Below are 23,875 nucleotides of genomic sequence, written 5' to 3'. Positions count from 1 at the left end.
AAGCTCAACAATTTTCGATCGGATTCTATAGGGCGTAAATTAAATACAATCATAAGGAAGCTTTATCGTATATATTTCTGTCATCCGTGCTAGGGAAGCACTGACGAGGGAAGGCAAAAATATGAAAATAATTCGAATTTTCAAAATTAATTCAAAAACAACAATTTTTCAAATTCAATTTCAAATACAAAATCAATAGTTTTCTATATTTACAATCGATTTCCCGATCAATTGGTGTAAATATCTTGGAAATCTATTGAAAATTGACTGAATTATAAGCCGAAGCGTGAAAACGCGTTTCTACTTTGATGACGTCATTTCCAACAACCAATCACGAAGCGAGAATTCTGGTAAAACATAGGTTCATTATTTTCAATTTTTCAATAGTTCAACATCAAGAATCCACACTTTTCTTTATTTGGGTCAATTCTTAGAAGATTTTCCAATCGATTGGTGTAAGAATATTGAAAATCGATTGGAAAACCACTGAGCTATTAGCGCTTAAAACCTTTCATTTTTCGTGACGCTCGCATTTTTCGATTTTTTGGAATGACACCCTATCTCAAAACTTGCCGTAAGACGTAGTCCTACGTCAAAAATTATACCTGGGAGCATATATGATGAGAAAAATATTGGCTCATACTACGGTATCGAAGCATAACTAAGAAGTGAATGATAAAATTTTAGCCCCAGATGCCCGGGATATAACAATCAACGCTGACATTAGTGTCCGTTGGAAAATATTATTAAATACTAGTTAAGGCACAGGCTCTAGCGCTCGTGACCTATAATGGATTTTTTTTTCTCCCCGGATGCCTGGCACACAGATGACCAGATGTATTAAAATATAATGGAAGTCAATCAAGGTTGCTCTTCTGAAGAAATCGCAAAGAAAGATTGCTATCTCTGTAGACCTCTAAAATGAGGCCAAAACTAATTTGCCGAAATAGTAAATTGTTTTAATTCAAAAAGCTACTGGGTACGATGATATAAGGTTTTCATTATTATTTGTCAAGAAATAAATTGTATTAAATAAAAATTTATATTTTATCATACATTAATTTTTTTCAATAGATTACAATCGTTGGTCAAAACAATGTTAGTAATTAGTTCTAAGAAGTAGTAAAAATCCAAAATTGCGAATACTGTACACAAAATAGGTTAATTAAAATGTGAATAATAACAACTACTTTTATATAGTGACATCATACTTAATCAAATTGTTTTTTTGTAATTTTTTTTTAGAAATACCTTATAATATTTTTTTTTATCAATTATAATTATCTCATAGTGACAAGCAAAACATATTACAAAAACAAAAAAAAAATCAAGAACAAAAAACATTTCAAAAATCACAAATTTGTAAAGGCATCTGGGACAGCTATATTTTTTTCCTGAATAATTACGTTTCACTTCATCATTCAAAAAAGGGGGGAGGTGTACTATCTGTACTCTACCCTAGCCATGCACAACATCATGTAAATAAATATTATGCAACAAGCAAAACAAAACAGACAACTCCGATCGTATTGAGACACACGGCGGACACCGAACGCAAGCACCAGCGCCATGCATACACTTCACAAGTGCACGCATTTCGCTGAGCTGGCTCTCCGAACGGTCGCACAGAGGAGTAACTAGGGCAAAAAGCTGGCCAAAATAAGAAAAACATTTTTTTCGGTCTTCTAATATAATATATATATTTTTGTATGCTTAAATAGATGCTGCACAAAGTACTCTTAGTCAAAACACATGGAAACATACCTGTAAGTTTTGGCAGGTGTACAAACATTGACAATATTTGAAACATTTTTTTGAAAAATCATCAAGCATCAGGAAACGGATTCCATCAGAAGTAAACAAAAAGATTAACAAAGGATATTTATCAAAACATAGGTTCATCATAAGTAATCCTAACTGGTTTGTAGGAAGAAAATTTAAAATTTTGAAAATATGACTTGTTTTAAATAGTTTTGTCAAACAACTATTTTTTTGCAATTTTGTGCTTTTTCAACGGTAAAAAAGTTATCTAATCTTGCAGAATCTGGTCATACATTCTATGAAGGAATGAATCTTTGTGGTATTCTGAACAAATCGGTACCTAAAGCTCATCCGGAAACGTCCGGACTGGCATTTGCGACCCTTTTGAAAATTGTATGTTTCACATTGTTTTGAAGGAAATATCGACCATTCGCATCTAGTCGCGTACTATCTTCTGTGCAAGATAATTCACCTTCAATACAATGGGCACACTAGCAATACTACATGTCTAGGGATTATGAGGTCTGTTCTCCAAATATGTCACTATTTGAATCTACATTTCCATTCAACAAAATTCGCTGACAAAAATAGTAGGAAAAATGTTAGTTGGGTGACGGTAAAGTATGTAATAGTATGTGTGGCGCGATTGTTAATTGATAAATTGCATAACAGAAGTTATATATCACAGAGAAGACATCTGAGTTAATTTAGTGTCGAAGAATCAGTCTACTGCAGTATCAACAATTTGGTATTAACCAATGTCTTTTTTTTATATGAATCAGAGACAAACAAGATACTCATTGATTTACTCATGCATTTGTAGGTTTTGTAGATGGCTAAATAGTGAATAGTTAATAGAAGAAAAGCATAATTTGCACTATTAAGTGAATTGAAATGACTTGTACTGGCACCAGTTTGTTACAAAATTAACTATTTTTACGTTTCATTTCATATTCGAGCGAAATATTACTTAATACGTAAGAAAATAATTTTGGCCAGCTTTTTGGCCTAGTTACTCCTCTGTGGGTCGGTGGCCTATGTGACTCGGTGTAAGGACTCGAATTACAATTCCAGAACCCAATGTATCGAACAAAGAATCTTTCTGTCCCAGTAGTCTATCTCTTTTTAGCTTTAAGAATGCATTTAGAATAAGGAAAATATCGATATGCATTACCGATATTTTCCACCAAAATTTAACTATAAAAGCAAACCTTTCAAATAATAAAGCAAGCCATTTCGACTTCAGACTTTGTGCATTCAATGCGACCCCAATCGGGCTATCGCCAACTGAAGAACTTTGTCCCCCAAGCAACCCCGAGATCCGTTGATCTAACACGGGCTATTGCTAAAGTCCAAAGGCTAAAGTAAACCTCAATGAACCGTCCGCGTCAATAAACGTAAACAAGTAATGAACAGTGATGTTATAGTAGTCCTACGTCACCTATATATGCGGTCGTGTCTTGTACACAACCCCTCTGATTTTTTTAGGGAATAAAGGGGAAAGAGTGGAAAGGAAGGGGGGTAATACGTAGCTATGCTTAACAAGTTGTAGTTGTGACTCCTATCTTTTGTCCAATGCTGGAAGGTGCATGGGTCGAACCAAGCTATAATCAGAGATTATAACCGGATTTGAACCCACAACACCTGCCAGGGCGTGTGGCTCGCTGGTACCCGTGTACCTTTGAACCATAGAGGCGCTGGACAAAAGAATTTGCTTTACATTTGCTTGATTAGTTCTAGAGTTATGAGGAAATCTGTATTTCATTTGTATGGAAGCTCCTCTCCTAAAAAGGTAAGGGGTCCAAATTCATCATAGAAAAAATTCATACCTCCAAAAACGCCCACATGCCAAATATGGTTCCATTTGATTAATTAGTTCTAGAGTAAGGAGGAGATTTCTATTTCCTAAAGTGGGGAAGGATCCTATTGACCAAAGAAAAAATTCTTTCCTCCAAAAACCTTCACATGCCAAATTTGGTTCCATTTGCCTATTTAGATGTGGAGTAATCCAGAAATTTGTGTTTCATTTGTATGGGAGCCCCCCTCTTAGTGGGGGCAGGGGTCTCTAACCATCATAAGAACCTTCCCTGGTCCCAAATACCCCTATATATAAATTTTCAAGCCGATCGGCTCAGTAGTTTTCAATTCCATAGGAACATGAGATAGGAACATGAGACGTCTGTCTGACAGACAGACAGACAGACAGACAGACAGACAGACAGACAGACAGACAGACAGACAGACAGACAGACAGACAGACAGACAGACAGACAGACAGACAGACAGACAGACAGACAGACAGACAGACAGACAGACAGACAGACAGACAGACAGACAGACAGACAGACAGACAGACAGACAGACAGACAGACAGACAGACAGACAGACAGACAGACAGACAGACAGACAGACAGACAGACAGACAGACAGACAGACAGACAGACAGACAGACAGACAGACAGACAGACAGACAGACAGACAGACAGACAGACAGACAGACAGACAGACAGACAGACAGACAGACAGACAGACAGACAGACAGACAGACAGACAGACAGACAGACAGACAGACAGACAGACAGACAGACAGACAGACAGACAGACAGACAGACAGACAGACAGACAGACAGACAGACAGACAGACAGACAGACAGACAGACAGACAGACAGACAGACAGACAGACAGACAGACAGACAGACAGACAGACAGACAGACAGACAGACAGACAGACAGACAGACAGACAGACAGACAGACAGACAGACAGACAGACAGACAGACAGACAGACAGACAGACAGACAGACAGACAGACAGACAGACAGACAGACAGACAGACAGACAGACAGACAGACAGACAGACAGACAGACAGACAGACAGACAGACAGACAGACAGACAGACAGACAGACAGACAGACAGACAGACAGACAGACAGACAGACAGACAGACAGACAGACAGACAGACAGACAGACAGACAGACAGACAGACAGACAGACAGACAGACAGACAGACAGACAGACAGACAGACAGACAGACAGACAGACAGACAGACAGACAGACAGACAGACAGACAGACAGACAGACAGACAGACAGACAGACAGACAGACAGACAGACAGACAGACAGACAGACAGACAGACAGACAGACAGACAGACAGACAGACAGACAGACAGACAGACAGACAGACAGACAGACAGACAGACAGACAGACAGACAGACAGACAGACAGACAGACAGACAGACAGACAGACAGACAGACAGACAGACAGACAGACAGACAGACAGACAGACAGACAGACAGACAGACAGACAGACAGACAGACAGACAGACAGACAGACAGACAGACAGACAGACAGACAGACAGACAGACAGACAGACAGACAGACAGACAGACAGACAGACAGACAGACAGACAGACAGACAGACAGACAGACAGACAGACAGACAGACAGACAGACAGACAGACAGACAGACAGACAGACAGACAGACAGACAGACAGACAGACAGACAGACAGACAGACAGACAGACAGACAGACAGACAGACAGACAGACAGACAGACAGACAGACAGACAGACAGACAGACAGACAGACAGACAGACAGACAGACAGACAGACAGACAGACAGACAGACAGACAGACAGACAGACAGACAGACAGACAGACAGACAGACAGACAGACAGACAGACAGACAGACAGACAGACAGACAGACAGACAGACAGACAGACAGACAGACAGACAGACAGACAGACAGACAGACAGACAGACAGACAGACAGACAGACAGACAGACAGACAGACAGACAGACAGACAGACAGACAGACAGACAGACAGACAGACAGACAGACAGACAGACAGACAGACAGACAGACAGACAGACAGACAGACAGACAGACAGACAGACAGACAGACAGACAGACAGACAGACAGACAGACAGACAGACAGACAGACAGACAGACAGACAGACAGACAGACAGACAGACAGACAGACAGACAGACAGACAGACAGACAGACAGACAGACAGACAGACAGACAGACAGACAGACAGACAGACAGACAGACAGACAGACAGACAGACAGACAGACAGACAGACAGACAGACAGACAGACAGACAGACAGACAGACAGACAGACAGACAGACAGACAGACAGACAGACAGACAGACAGACAGACAGACAGACAGACAGACAGACAGACAGACAGACAGACAGACAGACAGACAGACAGACAGACAGACAGACAGACAGACAGACAGACAGACAGACAGACAGACAGACAGACAGACAGACAGACAGACAGACAGACAGACAGACAGACAGACAGACAGACAGACAGACAGACAGACAGACAGACAGACAGACAGACAGACAGACAGACAGACAGACAGATTTAGACATAAAATCGAATAGTATCCAGATGAGCAAACATTCAAAATGATTTTTCCGTTGAAATTACATTGAGCATTATTCCATTATCGGTGTTTAGCATTAAAGTCACCGATAATCAGAAATTTTGGGCGATTCCTTGTAAGCTTTTGCAAGCCGCCCTTCAGAAAATTTATTTGTTCGTTTGTGCACTGGTAAGTGAGATACGCAGCCGCAACGAATAATATTCCAAGTTCCGTTTAAACTTAAATCCCCAAAGATGTTTTATTTGTCGGTGGATAACAATAGTGACTCCACCGCCAGAACTATGAATTTTATCAACCACGTAGTTGGTAGGACTACGTAGATCATATTTTAGTTTGTTGTTTGGCTTTGAATTTTTTTTGGTAATAACTGCAATTTGCACTTTAGTAATCGTTAAAAAATTGTAAAACTCATCTTCGCCCGCATTTAATGAACGAGCGTTCCAATTTATAAATTTAATTGAATTATTTAATGCCATTGCTGAACTTCATTACAATTTCGTATGTATAATTTGTTCCAATTCGAATAGCCATTCAACTTCATTACAATTTCGTATGTATAATTTGTTCCAATTCGAATAGCTTCGGTCATAGAACTTGCTTGCAACAAAGCGGTCAGTAGAGTAGACATTGCTTGTTGCAAAAGTTTATCCTGGGTAATCATATCTAGGTCGTCATCTATACGCGTGCATGGCGCTATACCTCTGCATATTAGTGTTGATAGGAGGAAATGCTTATCAACTTAGGGACTATATTGGCACGCTATTGTACCTGATTTTTAATTTCAGGTATAATAAGTTTGTCACGAGGTTTTCGAGCCACCGTAAATCTCGCTTGTGCATAATATTTCTCGATATAAAATTTTCAAACTATGGTTCATTATGTAGTACCATTGCCATTATATTTTATTTATAAAAAGGTGTATTTTTGATCTTAATTTTCATTATTACTGGCTTTATAAGAAAATATCCAGGTTCGTCTCATTCAACCTGTGCTTACATACTGAGAATCGTTTCGTATGGTAATTTAGCATCGTTTGTTTTCGTGTCTCGCTCGTTGCATGTTTCCGACAGCGGTTGTTTTAGAAGGCCATTTTGAATTCATTTGAGCACACTTAGCAATGGTGCGTTTACAAACCGGAACTTTTATTGAAATTTTATAAACGTGCATTTTAATCGTGAAATTGCTTACCTAGGAATATCGCACGTTATTTCTATCATATGAGTATCAAATATCAAAAGCCTAATAGCTTTTATACAGCTTAGGGAATAGTCAGAGTAGTCAGAGTCTTAAGCAAGTTCTATGATCAAAGGATGCCCAAATGGTATCTCGCGCAGTCAATGTTTTTGCTTGATTGCCAAATAGACACGTTTGTCTCAGGACAGCTTTCGTGCATAGCAACAAAAGTCTATCAGTATCTAATAACTGATCGCGCGCGATTTCGAACGAATCATTTATGTTAATAGTACATAACTTTCGATTATATCGGTATGGCGGATCTCAACTACCTGTTTCGCAATGGCCACGTCACCAAAAACGTCCTCAAATCGTACGCGAGCTCGAATGACAGTGATCGCAACGCCTACCTCGGTGGATCCAGATCACTTCCTTTCTACTAACTAACTCCTTCCTGTGACACTTGTGGATGATGCAGAGGATTCCTCGGTCTCTAGTAGCAGCAAGTGTTAAACTAACATTCCTTTCCCTCTTAAATTAACCTGCATGGGCGTGGCCAGCTTTGGTCTTTTTGGAACTGCCTTGAATAACAGGTAGGCTCGAGTTTTCGGCTAAACCGAAGCATATGTTTTACCTGACCTAGCTTGTACGGGTAGATAATTCACAGGTTCTGCTCTAACTACCGGTGCAATTGGCTCACGTTTAGGAAATTTAGGATTCTGTTTACCCTGATTTCTTCGCTGTAAAATAGCGATTCTAACAGGGCAATCAAAAGAATTACTTTTATGATTATTACCACATTTGAATTGATTTTGTTCCTTCGCTGGACAATCATCCTTTTTGTGAGAAGCACTGCTGCAAATCATGCACTTGGAGTCCAAGTGACAATTTTTTTGTGCCGTGGCCATATTTTTGACATGAGCGACACTGAGTTAAATGAGGAATGTTTCCTCCAAACTTTTTGTATAGTTCTCACTTTACACGCACGTGAAATAAAACACGTGCCTTTTTCTAAAAACTTTGAACTGTTTAACTAATTTCGGTTAGAATGAACCAGGTAAAATTGTTGTGAAATGCCCCCGGTGTCTCGAATTTCATGTTTTTTCTTCATTTAAATTACTTGGGTAGGGAAAACTCCAAGTAATTCTGTTATAACTATAATTTTGATTTCACCTCATCAACGGTTTGATCGTTTGCGAGACCTTTTTACACAGCCTTGTGTGGTCTTTCATTCCGGCTATCAAATGTATAAAATTTATGCAACTTGTCAGTTAAATACTGAATAAGTAGATCATATGAGTTTTCAGTTTCGGCCAACACGCGACACTCGCCTCTACGGCCGATTTGATAATTTACTTTAGCGGTAGGAACACGTAAAGAAAGCTCCTTCCGAAAATTTTGAAATTTGGTAACATATACCACAATACCTTTTTTGTTAACGACATTTTTATCATTGATAATATTAGTATCTCCGGCTTCTTGCTCGGATAGAACAGAAAATTCATTATCAGTAGCAACGCTAGAATTCAAAGAGGGTAATCCCTCTTTCTCTTGCCAAGGCGAGCGTTCTTACTTCGACCTAACTTTTAGTACAAATAAAATGAGTTTTCAAAAATAGGTATACAGAAATGGATATACTAAAAATTTGGGTAGCCTTTAGCTTTTAATTTTAAACTTTGAGTAAAAACCAGGAGCTAGTAAAATATGCGACCGACCTGGACGACCAAGTTGTCTGTTTTAATTTGTTTGTTCCCAGTGAGTCGTTCACCTTTTGCACCAAAGGGGAATAACGCTACGCATTATTGCCCGAGCAGGAGCGAAGAGCAAACTAATATAAAAACAATATCAAACTCTGTTATAATACTACATGTGATTTGTTATTGAATAGATATGAAGATACATTGATAACACATTTTGTTATTGAGTAGATATTTAAAACAGTGGGTGCAAGATGATTTTAATAACTGATTTTGTTATCATATCTTATTTTGACCTTAAAATGATATTCGAAATATTTCATAATTTTTTTTAATGGTTAAAGAAATTTTTGGATTATAAATATTTTATAAAATGATTTTTGAATATCTCATATGCTATTACATTAGTTATTCAATACCTTAATAATACTAAAATATGTTATTCTAAACTCTGAATACGGTCATGTTATTGCTTTGTTATTCAAATAACACATGTAGTTATTCTTTTGGCCTTAAATGAGCAAAATTTTGATATTATTGCTGTTATTTTACCAACTATGTCAGCCAAATCAAGACCAAATTTTGATATGTGTTACTTTGCATAACATTTTTTGATATTATTTTGCTCTTCACTCCTGCTCGGGTGTAGCTGTACTCATTAATTTAGCATTGGTGATGGATAGATTCGGGTTGCTAAAGAAAACCAAGAGGAAAGTCCTAATTTTCATTAATTACCGAAAGCCGTTCTTTAAAGAACGAACACATTGTTATATGAAGATGCAAAAGAAGTCAAAACAACAATTTCATTTTAATAAACCCATAGTTTTCAATGCATTTTGATACAGAGGCGAATGCCAAAATAGGCAAAGTTATTAAAAATGCATTTTGATGCTTGACCGAACACATTTACTTCGAGCTGGTATATTTGTTGACTGCTTTGGTACCCTTCCTGAAACTCTTCAATCTTTGCGTGTTGAAGGACCGATTGTTTGATTATCATAACTCTAACCCTCGGAGACGGCGTTCTCGGTCCACTAGGCCGACAGCGACGAGCAAACAGATTGGTAAGTTTGTTGTAACGAGCCAACCGCGACGTCTCAGCAGCTACACTTACGCGCCTTCGCTTCTTTTTTGCCTTGGTGATATGCTTTGCTAAACCTCTGGCGGATAGCTCAACCACAGAACAGAAGTGGAAGTAGAAATCCAAACACGCACATGCTACTTTCTACAGATACTAGCGAACCTGATGGTAGCGAGTCACTTTTTTCCGCGAAAACACACGAACGCATACGAATGCACACGAAAGCATGTGAAAGCTGCTATGCGATTGGCAGCGAACGTACTGCTTATATTGCTGTTATTCACTTCTATAGGAAAACCTTCCCAAAGAAAAATAAAAACAAAAAGACTCTGTCACCAGTTTTGATCGCCGAATCGTACGGACTTCCACTTCTGTTCTGTAGCTCAACGCTTTATAAATATTACTTGGTTCCGACGGTGTCTTTTGCAGTCTACGAAAATGATTTTAAAACGATATTTGTTGTATATCCGACGTTTCGGCCGTTGGTTTTGGCCTTTTGACGTAGGACTACGTCTTAGGGCAAGTTTTGAGATATGGTGTCATTCCAAAAAATCGAAAAATGCGAGCGTCACGAAAAATGATAGGTTTTGAGCGCTAATAGCTTAGCGGTTTTCCAATCTATTTTCAAGGGGGGCTCCGTAGCTGCAAAGTTACCGAGTCTGCTTTGACAAGCAAATGGTCATGGGTTCGAATCTTAGTAGAATCAAACCATTCGATGTCAAGTGACTTTAGCATGGGTATTCTCATGCCCCTCCATATACCCTTCCTTCATGCTGAATTCTATATATTTAACCACTGAAGTTAAACCACTGAACACCTCCTGACAGTGCAAATGTCCCTCCTATAGTTAAGTGTACTGGTCAGAGGTACGAATGAGTCCTCGCCAGGGACGGCTATAATATGGGATAGTGCTGGCAGCGAGGAATAAGTTGGTAATGTAGATCAAGCTTTGAAGGAAGGGTAAACCCCAATACACACAAGCACGCATAAATTTAATAAGCATATCGCTCACTCAATAGCGATTATAGCAAAAAGAAATGCAGTGTAGGTCATACAGCAAACACCCGGGCGATATTACAATAGATCAACTATACTGGTCGCAGTAATGAGTCCACACATGAAAAAAAAACCGATTTTCAATATTCTTACACCAATCGATCAGAAAATCTTCTACGAATTGACCCAAATGAAGAAAAGTATGGATTCTTGATGCTGAACTATTGAAAAATTGAAAATAATGAATCTATGTTTTACCAGAATTCTTGCTTCGTGATTGGTTGTTGGAAATGATGTCATCAAAGTTGAAACGCGTTTTCACGCTTCGGCTTATAATTCAGTCAATTTTCAATAGATTTCCAAGATATTTACACCAATTGATCGGAAAATCTATTTGAAAAATATTGAAAGTATAGAAAACTATTGATTTTCAATGCGCGCCATTGAAAAATTGAAAATAACTCTAACTCGGTCGTACTAGAAATTGTCGCTTTGTGATTGGTTGGAATAATTTCCAATTATTATCGAACAAGTCTTGGTACAATTCAATTGCACCGAAAAAGTTGATGTAAAGTTCCATTTAATTCTACTATAACAAACTTACAAGAGAATTAAATGGAATCCTGCCAACGGCAATACGGGCGATGACGCAGTCGTGCACGTCTGCAGTTCCCGGTCGGTCGTATTCATCGGTTGCTTAGGAAAGGAAAGTATGCTGAGCGTGTGTTGGAGCTGGAGCACTCGTTTCGCTGCCGTGATAAAATATCTGGCTGCCGAAGTTCTGGAATTGGCAGGAAGTATGCTGCTCGTGACAACGAAACGACCAGAATTATCGTCACTTGCAGCTGGCCTTCCGCAACAATGAAGAGTTGAACAAATTGCTGTCGGAAAAGAAGGCTTAAGTTTCCAACATATCACGTCGACAAAATGTTCTTTTAAGGACGAAACATAATGTTCATGAAGATTTGAGGAACTTTCGCTCACTGATTTTAATTCTATTTAATTCGATTGATTCATTCTAATTGTTCGCTTCTTATCAAATAATTTTAACCGATCACCTCTCGCGCTTCTGTTCGCTTGTTGCTGCCGGTTGAGTTGCCCGTCTCGGAAGGTACCAAAGCAGCCAAGGTACCAAGGTACCAACAAATATTCCAGCTCCAAGTAAATGTGTTCGGTCAAGCGTCAAAATGCATAAAACCATGAGTTTAATAAAATGAAATAGTTTTAGTAACATTTTTTGCATCTTCATATAAGAATTCGTTCGTTCTTCAAAGAACGGTTTTCGGTAATTGATGAAACCTAGGAACTTAGGGCTTTTCACTCGGTTTTCTTTAGCAATACAAATTTATCCATCACCAATGCTACAGTAATAATACCTAACGTGATTTTTCTTTGGCAGTTAAAGGCGGACGGCTCACTGGTAACTTTGCTCTTTTGTTCAGACTGAAAATGAATTGTTCTATTTTATTTTACGTACATCATAGAATGAAGGACCATGAAAATTAGGTGTAGCCGATTATTGTCGCTTGCTTTGGCACATAACACGAGGTAAGCCGGCGAACAGCATTATTCAAAAGCTAGCTGAGCTACTGCCAACATCGTTTGCCAGGGCAAACGAAACTCACGCTCGACTCGTGCACGTTTGCGGTTCCCGGTCGGTCGTGTTCATCGGCTGCTGAGGAAAGGAAAGTATGCTGAGCGTGTGTTGGAGCTGGAGCACTCGTTTCGCTGCCGTACTGAAATATCTGGCTGCTGAAGTTCTGGAATTGGCAGGAAATATGCTGCACGCGACAACAAAACGACCAAAAGCATTCCACGTCACTTGCAGCTGGCCACTTGGAGTCGTGTCTTGTGCACAACCCCTCCGTTTTTTTTTTTTTTTTTTTTTTTTTTTTTTCAAAGGAAATCTAGCAAATATTTATTGAGCAAATATTTTAATAAATATTGTTTTATTGACAACATATAACATACAAAATTATAATTTTACTCACATAGGTATCGTTTTACGTTAAGGGAACACAAACGACAAAAAATTTTGAAAAAAATCATTATTTTTTTATTTCAGATTTTGATTCTGCAGTCTTTTCCGCTTATTTTGATACCAAATTTGCAATGATCCGACCACGGAAAGTGGACGAAAAACGATCATACACCTAAGCATTCCAGTACGGCGTGGAACAACTTCGGCGGAATAAAACGCCGCTCCAGATTTAAGCTCATTTAGGAAATATAATAAGTATAATAAGGTTTTGATGGAGCAGTGCTGGTTTTATAAATTGAAATCATACTATTTGTTTTGCAAATTGTAGTAGATTGTGCATTTGAATTTTTTCACTTTTGGAAAACTTTCTGCTAACTTTGGTTCCGTTGCGTAAACTGTGCTATCTGGCTTATTTGAGCTTAGAGTTATCAGAGCTTTATGTGTTATCTAGACTTGCTGATTTGTTATGGTGGGTGTGATTGTTTTACAAAGTTTTGGAGCTTGCTGTGGTGGTTGTAATTTTGGTCTGTGGGGTTGTTGTTATATGGGTATTGCCGTCTGGTTGTCGCTTTTTGTATTCTGGTTTCGGTTTTTCATCGTCTTGAGTTAGTGTAGGAGCCCTGCGTATATGCAGCTTATTCCATCTACAGCTGTGCGGTGATTAACTGTATGTATTGTGTTGTCAGACATTTCGCCTAACATCCATCTGGCAAAGCAGGAACTGGAAAAGTCCCGCTGGTCTGCAGTTCCTGGTAGGCACTGTTTGCTGAGCAAGCAAAATTGCGTACGCCCGTAAACCAGCAACAGTGATTTCGCAGCTGAAATTTTGGATTTAGCTGCAAGCAACGCAGCTGTCCGTATCGATGAAGAAATGAACAAACTTTTCTTCAGAGCTACTAGAGGTAATCTGCCAAACACTCAAGCTGTTGTTTTGCCCAAAAAAGTGAAGAATGCCGATATTTCTAACAGTTGTATCAATTACCCGTTGTGTTGACGTTAGTGGTACATCACAATAAGAAATTATCAAGACAATTAGCAATCAACGAGAAAGGGTAGAATACCATTTAACTCTCTTGTAACTTTGTTATAGAAGAATTAAACGGAATTTTCCTTCAACTTTCTCTTTGATTCCCGAATTGTACAAAGACTTGTTTGAAAATAATTGGAAATTATTCCAACCAATCACGAAGCGACAATTTCTAGTTAGACCAATTTAAAGTTATTTTCAATTTTTTAATGGCGCGCATTGAAAATCAATAGTTTTCTATATTTTTCCAATTCGATTTTCCGATCGATTGGTGTAAATAGCTTGGAAATCTATTTTTTTTTCATGTTGGGCATTTTTATCACTGCGACCATTTGTTTGATTTATTGTGATATATCCCCCGTTTTATTATACCTATGTTGTCAAGATATCGCACCACTATCAGCAGTGATCATTATTGTTTGACTAATAGGATTTGGCCAGCCCAGTGATGCACTTCGGATGAAGTGCACTACTGCGCTGGGAGTTGTTCTTCAAATATCAGAGGGTTCTAACAGCCCTCTTTCGAAGAACCTTAATCTTTTGTTGAGAATTGCCGGACATCGACATAACAGGTGTATCGAGTCTTCTTTTTCTATGCCACAGAAGCGACATATATCATCTTGAAGTTTTCCCATTAGCTTCAGATGATATCGGCTCGGATAATGTCCTGTTATAAGACCAGTATAAATGCTTAGACCTTTCTTCGAAAGCTCCAGGATTTAGCGAGTCATCGAAACGTTTGGAGAGATAAACCGTTTCGAACGCCCTAGAATTGAAAGTGGTATTCCAATTTGATTACACTTTCGAACATTCCCATGCTTTTAGCTCCATTTTTAAAGCAAAAGCAGATAAGCCACAGAAGGACTCAGGTTCTACAAATTGATGAGATGATCCGAGTCTTGCAAGCGCATCAGCTCTTTCATTTTCATCGATTCCACAGTGACGTGGGACCCAGTACAGGTTGACTTGGTTACGACAAGACAATTTTTGGAGTAATTGACTCTCCCAGACAAGTTTTGATGTGTACATTACAAAGCTAACTGTAGTATTATTTATTTTGCTAAGTATCGGCTAAATGAGGTACACTCAAGTCACTTTTCACGCGAATGATGCGTTCCACGTAAATCAAAATCGGTTAATTTCTGAAATTCGCGTTAAGAGCCGCGTAAATTTCAAAATCACGAAAAAACCACGTAAATTCTGTAGTTTGCGTAAAAACCAAACCGCGTAAAAAGCGATTTCAGTGTATTTTAATTTTAGGTAAAAATACTAAAATGAGCAATTCTGTTAGTATTGAATACCATAGCATTAACAAAATGAAATATTAAATTTTTTTCTTATAATACTAAAAGGAGATATTCATTTAGTATTAAATATCTTCTGAATAACATAACGAGATATTTCATTTTTTTCTTAAAATGTCAAAATGAGATATAGATTTAGTATTGAATAGCATAGTAATAGCAAACTGAGATATTCGATTGACGTCCCGTGTGCAAAAACATTTGATATTATTTAGGTATTGCAATAACAAAACCAATTATTATTTAAGTGTTTGTAGAACATTTTTTAGGTATTATTTTAGCTATTTTACCTCTTATATCAACCTCGTCAATACCAAATTCAGATATGCAGTTATTCACCCAAAAAATATCTGGATCAGGTATTCTTCAGTAATTTTCTCCTGCTCGGGATGTCCTCTTTTGACATGAATGGCACTCCCCATCCTAAAGAGGGGAAGGATCTTAATCCACCATAGAAAAAATTCTTGCCTTCTGAAACCTCCACACGCCAAATTTGGTTCCATTTGCATGATTAGTTCTAGAGTTATGAGGAAATTTGTATTCCATTTGTATGGGAGCCCCCTCTCTTAGAAGGGTAAAGGGTCTCAGTACACCATAGAAAAAAACCTGCCTTTTGAAACCCCCACATTCCAAATTTGGTTGCATTTGCTTGATTAGTTCTCGAGTTTTGAGAAAATTTGTGTTTCATTTGCATAGGAACCCCCCTCTTAGAAGGGGAAGGGGTCTCAGTACACCATGGAAAAAAACTCTGCCTTCTGAAACACCCACATGCCAAATTTGGTTCCAGTTGCTTGATTAGTTCTCGGGTTTTGAGGAAATTTGTGCTTCATTTGTATAGGAGCCCCCCCCTTACGCGCTCCTAAAAATTGCTGTCTAACGCACCCATAAATGTGCTGGTCATTTTATCTATGCAACGACATATAAATTGTTCAGTTTCATTCAGTAGTTCAGTAGTTATTAGCATTTGAAATCTTTCATTCAAACGTTTCATTCATTCTATTTTCGTTTTCACAAAGTGCTACCCAGTCCCAGTATAGTAAACAAAGACGTAGTCCTACGTCAAAAAGTTTATTAGAATAGGTGTTAAATACGCCTTGCCCTTTTGTAGTAGTACAGGATAAATTCCATCCCTACCCTGTGATTTGAAGGGTTCAAAAGTGTCAATCGCCCATATTACCTTGCTTCTCGTAAAAATTTTTAATTAAAAGTATTATTAATTGTTACATTTCTATTTTCGTTTTCACAAAGTGCTACCCAGTCCCAGTATAGTAAACAAAGACGTAGTCCTACGTCAAAAAGTTTATTAGAATAGGTGTTAAATACGCCTTGTCCTTTTGTAGTAGTACAGGATAAATTCCATCCCTACCCTGTGATTTGAAGGGTTCAAAAGTGTCAATCGCCCATATTACCTTGCTTCTCGTAAAAATTTTTAATTAAAAGTATTATTAATTGTTTCCATCTCGGAGGCCTTAATTTGCTGGGAATAAGAATCAACTGTCCTTTATCAGCTTAGAACAGAGGGAGAAAATTACCTAATTAGACCACCCAAGCATTCATCCTTAGGCAAGGGTCGCGTTACACCGAGGATTGGGGTCCTCTTCTGCAATTTACTCAGAATGCAGCATGCTAAAATGTTGCTTGTTACATTGCGAGCAAAAGTTTTTTTACAAGATTTGCCGCGAAAGAGACTCGGTGTGCAGATCTAGATAGATCCACCCCAAGTTAATCATGGAGCCACTCAGCGCTGCACACCGAAAGACAAATCTCAACACTCCTCCTTTATCCTGGCTTGTGACAGACAGTACGGGTCCCGGTCTAATTTCCCCATCGCCCATTCACTCTTTTTGTGGAGCCACACGTGTTAATTCATCGGCAAAGCTCCCTCACTGGCGGAGTTGGAAATCTATTAAGAATTGACTGAATTATAAGCCGAAGCGTGAAAACGCGTTACCACTTTGATGACGTCGTTTCCAACAACCAATCACGATGCGAAAATTTCTAGGTGGACAACCCAAGTAACAATTTGGGTTTTATTACACTCTTAGGCATCTAAGACCAAAACTGGCCTTGAAAACCACCATAAAAGTACCTACAACCAAACTCACATTGTTGCAGTTGTTCCATTATATGCAATTTTTCAATAGTGCGCACTTAAAAATCAAAAGATTTGTTTATTGGTGTGGATGTGTAGAAGATTTTCCGATCGATTGGTGAAAAATATTGAAAATCGATTGGAAAACTATTAAGCTACTAGCGGTCAAAATCTTTCATTCTTCGTAACGCTCGCATTGTTCGATTTTTTGGAATTATCCCCTACTCCAGCTACCTTCCTGAAAGACATAGTCTTACGTCAAAAGTCATTAAACGGTACAATTTTGACGTGAATTTTCTAGCATGTATAAAACCTCACTCTAAGTTTCCTACCATTATCTCGTTTTTTTCAATTTTGTCACTTAAACCTCTTTCCTTCTAACCCCCTCAATTATAAAATGACTAGCGTTTTAATCTGTAAAAAATATTTTTACAGTTGCTTGCGTACCTCTTTAGCTCATCGTTAACCGGATCTTTTACTACATATAAATGCTGTTGACCAGGTCGTTTTCTATGAGTTGCTAGATAGTATACCAAGTGATTAGAAGTATCCCACGCCAAAATACGAACTACCTGGAGAATAAAGAAAATAATGAGAAAACATCATTAATTTTTATTACATTTCATTTTCATTTTATTTAAGGTGAAATACGTGATCATTAAGATATCATCACTTTATATTTATTTATTTATTTATTTATTTATTTATTTATTTATTTATTTATTTATTTATTTATTTATTTATTTATTTATTTATTTATTTATTTATTTATTTATTTATTTATTTATTTATTTATTTATTTATTTATTTATTTATTTATTTATTTATTTATTTATTTATTTATTTATTTATTTATTTATTTATTTATTTATTTATTTATTTATTTATTTATTATTACTAGTCTTCGATAGTATCGCATAGACAGTTCCTAATAAATACTTATTCTAAATTTAAAAGTCATTCTACTAATATTAAAATCATAAGAGTCAGACACTACATTGAATTCACGACAACACACATCAATAGGATTGTTCTAGCCAAATACCCAAGCAGCACACTTTTGTTATTTCTGGTTGCTGTAACTTATTTATGGCTGAAATTAGTTGTTAATCGGTTACCACAACTAGTTTATAACAACTGTGCTAGTAGGGTAGAGTGCGATGCATTGGAAGCCGAAAAAAATCTGATCGACGGGTAAGCCTAGGTGGTACGTTGATTTGAAGCCGCTCCAGCAGCTCCGGACAGTCAATATTGTCAATATATCCAAGAAGATCGAAGACAAATAAACGTTGCAGCAAACTTCTCCTGTTTGCCAGCGTGGGCAGACGTATAAGAGCGCATCGATGTTCGTACGGAGGCAAACGAATTGAATCATCCCAGGGCAGCCTTCGCAAGGCGTACCGAATGAAGTGACGCTGGATTCGTTCAATCCGGTTGATCTGGACAGCATGGTAAGGTGCCCTCACTATCGCTCCGTACTCCAAAATACTACGTACAATCGCGCAGTAGAGAGACTTCAGGCAATAAACATCATCGAATTGCCGCGTATTCCTTTTGACGAAGCCTAGTAACGCATATGCTTTAGCATTGGTAATTGCAACGTGCTGAGCAAAACATAGTTTGCTATCGAGGAGAATTCCCAAATCTTTTACAGAATCGACTCGGCTGACACAGACTGTTTGCATTCTATAGTCAAACAAAGTAGTCTGTCTGTTTTGCAGAAACAGCGTCCAGAGTCCAGCGCCTTTCGATACATCAATTGATTGCAACATGAACACCACGTCGCTCTGAGAAAAGTTAAATAACGGCATATTCACATTTGTACTAGCTGACCCGACAAACTTCGTATTGCCACAAATTAGGGTGATTTATATATTTTAAACAGGCGTTACGCGTATTCTATTTTGAATATTTACGGCAAAATCAAATGAAAATATCCAAAATAGCGAATAAGTATTGATGAACTTATCGCGCTCTTGGAAAAATTTTCTTTGTCTTGTGCAAGAAATGTTAGTCTAATAAACGCTTTCGGGTTGATTTGGATAAAACCATTGAAAAAATGGCGAACAGGGCTATTTTGATTACTTTTGAAATTGTAGTCAATTGCATATGGGCACTTGTTTATTTGTTTATTTGTTTATTTGTTATAAAATACATCATCTGACAATAGTAGTCTTAATGATTAATAAGCAGCACAAAACAAGCAGTATAGATATACACAAAAAAAAAACATATTCATCTTCGAAGCCGTTGTTTAAACGTTGTTGCGGTAATATTAAAATCAAACAAATCAGCTACAGCATTAAAGCTTGTCGACATGAAGCGGATAGGGTCATGTTGCCCGTACGTTGCATTTCGCTGAGGTAAGTACAACAGATCTCTGGGCCTTAGAGTCCTTTCGGGTGCATACATATTAAGCTGTTGTAGAATAACAGGTGCATCGATCACGCCAGACAAAACCTTTCCCACAAAGACAGCTTGAGCTTCGAACCGCCTTCGCTCTAAAGTCTGCATTTCAAGAAGTTGGCAGCGCTCTACATACGGTGGTAGCTGGAGTTGATTTCGCCATGGAAGAAATCGTAAAGCATATCGCACGAATTTTCGCTGAACGGCTTCAATTCTTGCTATCCAATTAGCATTGAATGGGCACCACACAACCGAGTTGGTCTCAAGGACGGAACGCACCAGGGAATAGTAAAGTGATCGAAGGCACATGGGGTCACGAAATTCTTCAGCAATTTTGAATATAAATCCAAGCTGTCGATTCGCCTTAGCAATTATTTCGTTATAGTGTGGCTTAAATGAGAGCGAAGTATCCAAAGTAACGCCCAAATCACGAACCTGGTTTACTCTAGTTACCGTCTTACCAAATATGGTGTAATTGAACGTAATCGGATTAGATTTTCTATAAAACGAAATCGCACTGCATTTTTCGGTGCTAACCGTTAGTAGGTTGCTGGAACACCACCGAAGAAAAATATCAACCATTCCCTGGAGCGCTAAACAGTCTGCAGTATCGTTGACAATCTTGAACAGTTTCACGTCGTCAGCAAAAAGTAATCGGCAATCCTCCGGGAGTAACAATGAAACGTCGTTTAAAAACAGCGTGAAGAGCAGTGGTCCCAGATTACTGCCCTGTGGAACACCGGAGAGGTTCGTGAAATATGCAGACTGCTGATTACCTATCTTTACATAGAGCATTCGATTTAAAAGATAGGATCGAAGCCATTGTACTAGCGCAGAACAAACTCCAAGCTTTTCCAATTTTGCCAGCAGTATACTGTGATCAACTCGGTCAAATGCTGCTTTTAAATCGGTGTAGATCACGTCAATTTGCGCACCCGCGCTCATATTTTGTATGCACGCTGCGGCAAACTGTACAAGGTGTGTAGCAGTAGAGCGTTTTGCATAAAAACCATGTTGCTCTGGAGAGATGTAGTGCTTGCAGCTAGCGAATTTTTAAGCTGTAATTTTTAACGTTACGTTTGTCCCCTTTTTTATGCACAGGAAACATAGCAGAAAACTTCCAAGCTGTAGGGAATACACCTTGCTGAAGCGACAAATTGAACAGCAGGCATAGCGGATGTATTAGAACAGCTGCACATTTTTTTAAAACGCATGATGGAATTCCATCCGGAATTATCCGGTATTATGCAATATCATTAGTGATCTTATCTTTTTAAATAAATGTTTAGACAGATAAAAGCCTTTTTGCCACAATTAGGTAAAAATTTAGTAGCTATCAACTTCTTCATGAAATCATTAATTGTTTTTATTAATTTAATTTTTCAATAATCTAGCAAAAAAAACCGGCGCGTTAAAATTTTCTAACTTTCATGTCACAAAACATCGACAAACCGAGCGTGGCATAAAAAATTTCTCATTTATGAGCAACAAAGCAGCTGCTTTTATCACCATTTTTATTTCCAATTTTCATTTATACCCATTTCAAAATAGCAATATCTGTGAATGCTTATAGCTTATAGCTCTTGGTCAATTTAAAACATTTAAGGCTGTGAAAAGTGTATGATGTCTTGCAAGTGTTCTTTGAAGAGGCAACCATAAAATCATCAACACTTGTGGCGGTTTTCTTTTAAGGGTTATAAGGGTTTAATGGCTGTTTTATCGCAGTTTTGTAGAATTACAAGTTTTGAGATCGGTTTTAAGCAGCAAATGCTGGAAACCTCTTCAAGTACATCTTAAAATTGAATTTGTTACTTGGGGGGGGGGGGGGTCTCCCATACAAATCTATATTTATAAAAATGGATTTCTGTCTGTCTGCCCGTATGTTCCTTATAGAATCGAAAACTACTGAACCGATCGGCGTGAAAATTTGCATATAGGGATTTTTGGGGCCAGGGAAGGTTCTTATGATGGTTAGAGACCCCTCCTCCACTAAGAGGGGAGGCTCCCATATAAATGAAACGCAAATTTCTGCATAACTCGAGAATTAATCAAGCAAATGGAACAAAATTTTACATGTGGGTGTCTTTGGAGACAAGAATCTTTTCTATGGTGAATTGAGACCCCTCCCCACTTTAGGAGGGGGAGGGGGGCTCCTATACAAATGAAATACAAATTTCCTCATAACTCGAAAACTAATTGATCAAATGGAACCATATTTGGCATGTGGGTATTTTTGGAGGCATGAATTTTTTCTATGATGAATTAGGACCCCTTACCTTTTTAGGAGGGGCGGCTCTCATACAAATGAAATACAAATTTCCTCATAACTCGAGAACTGATCAAGCAAATGGAGCCAAATATGGCATGTGGGTGTTTTTGGAGACTAGAATGTTTTCTATGGTGAATTGAAACCTCTCCCTGCTTCAGGAGGGGGGCTCCTATACAAATGAAATACAAATTTCCTCATAACTCGAAAACTAATTAATCAAATGGAACCATATTTGGCATGTGGGTATTTTTGGAGGCATGAATTTTTTCTATGATGAATTAGGATCCCCTACCTTTTTAGGAGGGGGGGGCTCCCATACAAATGAAATACAAATTTCCTCATAACTCGAGAACTAATCAAGCAAATGGAACAAAATATGACATGTGGGTGTTTTTGGAGGCATGAATTTTTTCTATGATGAATTAGGACCCCTTACCTTTTTAGGAGGGGGGAGGGCTCCCATACAAATGAAATACAATTTTCCTCATAACTCGAAAAGTAATCAAGCAAATGGAACCAAATTTGGCATTTGGGGGGTTTTGGAGGTAGGATTTTTTTAAATGATGGTTTGAGACCCCTCACCCCTGTGGTAGGGGGATAGGGACTATCATTAAAAATAAAACAGAAATTTTTGCGTAACTCAAAAACTAATCGAACTCGAGAAATGTTAGACTTTTTCATTTGTTTGATTTTGATTTGTTTTTCGAATATAGGCTTTAAGCCCTTTACCCATTCTTAAATCTATACTACAACATAGGATTACAAATAAATTAATTTCAACCCGCACAAAATTACAATTGTCTTAAAATTAAAAGTATTCGATTTATCGTAATTGTCCTCTAAAGTATAAACTGAGTCTATGTCTTATTACATCCGAGCTTATGCCAATGGTTATAACATGTTGCAATGCATTGAAGGCGTTCATGAATCGGAAAGCCGGTTCGTGCTGTTGCCAGCAACCTGCCGTCGGAAGCACCGGCCACTGCAAGGCAGCCCCCGTAGAGATCATCGCTATCTAGGTTTATTTATTTTCCTAGATCTATTGACCTCTATTACTTTCCTTCAGTTGGGTCGCCCCTGCGAAATGGTACATCCTGCGTAAGGTTTTTCGCGAAATGGTATTCTGCGAAATTCTATATTCCGCGTCATGGTCAACCGAGAATTGGTGTTCCGCAAAATGGTATTCGGCGAAATGGTTTGTAATGATGGCGAATATTTAAATGCTATCCGCTTTATTTTATCAGTCTAAGCAATGGGGGGAGTTGTTTTCTACTTTGCTGTGAGGAAAATTTGTATATTAAAACACCCATGAACTCCCCAGAAACTTGCAAAACTCAAGATTGTGAGAAAGGTTCACGATTTATGTACAACACAGTTTAATTTGTGGCAATACGAAGTTTGTCGGGTCAGCTAGTGTCTGAATAAAGAAAACAAACCATATTTCGGGATCTTTGTAGTCGGTGCGGTTGGCTGCGGATTAGCTGTGTTTACATTTGCAAGCTCTGCTATTTGACATATATGACATATACGTACGCTTAAGCGTTTGCGATGCACAGCCCTCACCTCAGAAGTACCGATGACGACAAGGATGAATTCTACGCCCAGTTGAAGAGTGAATACGACCGCTGCCCAAAACATGATATCAAGATCGTCATCGGGGATTTCAATGC

At 38.2% G+C, this 23,875-nt stretch overlaps 1 protein-coding gene across 1 annotated transcript in view; it reads right to left on the bottom strand.

Annotated features, from left to right (window-relative positions):
* LOC128738116 (dipeptidyl peptidase 4) overlaps positions 1-23,875 on the bottom strand; it is a gene marked incomplete at its 5' end in the record, with an annotated part of 707,787 nt that overhangs the window by 350,301 nt on the left and 333,611 nt on the right. The window contains one exon of the mRNA XM_053832982.1: positions 17,978-18,102. Within this exon, the coding sequence (XP_053688957.1) occupies positions 17,978-18,102 (125 nt within the window). The remainder of the gene's footprint in view (positions 1-17,977; positions 18,103-23,875) is intronic.

The sequence above is a fragment of the Sabethes cyaneus genome, chromosome 2 (assembly GCF_943734655.1).
Source record: "Sabethes cyaneus chromosome 2, idSabCyanKW18_F2, whole genome shotgun sequence".
Classification (NCBI taxonomy): domain Eukaryota; kingdom Metazoa; phylum Arthropoda; class Insecta; order Diptera; family Culicidae; genus Sabethes; species Sabethes cyaneus.
Note: the sequence above shows the minus strand (reverse complement) of the source record. Positions and strands in the feature narration are given on the sequence as shown.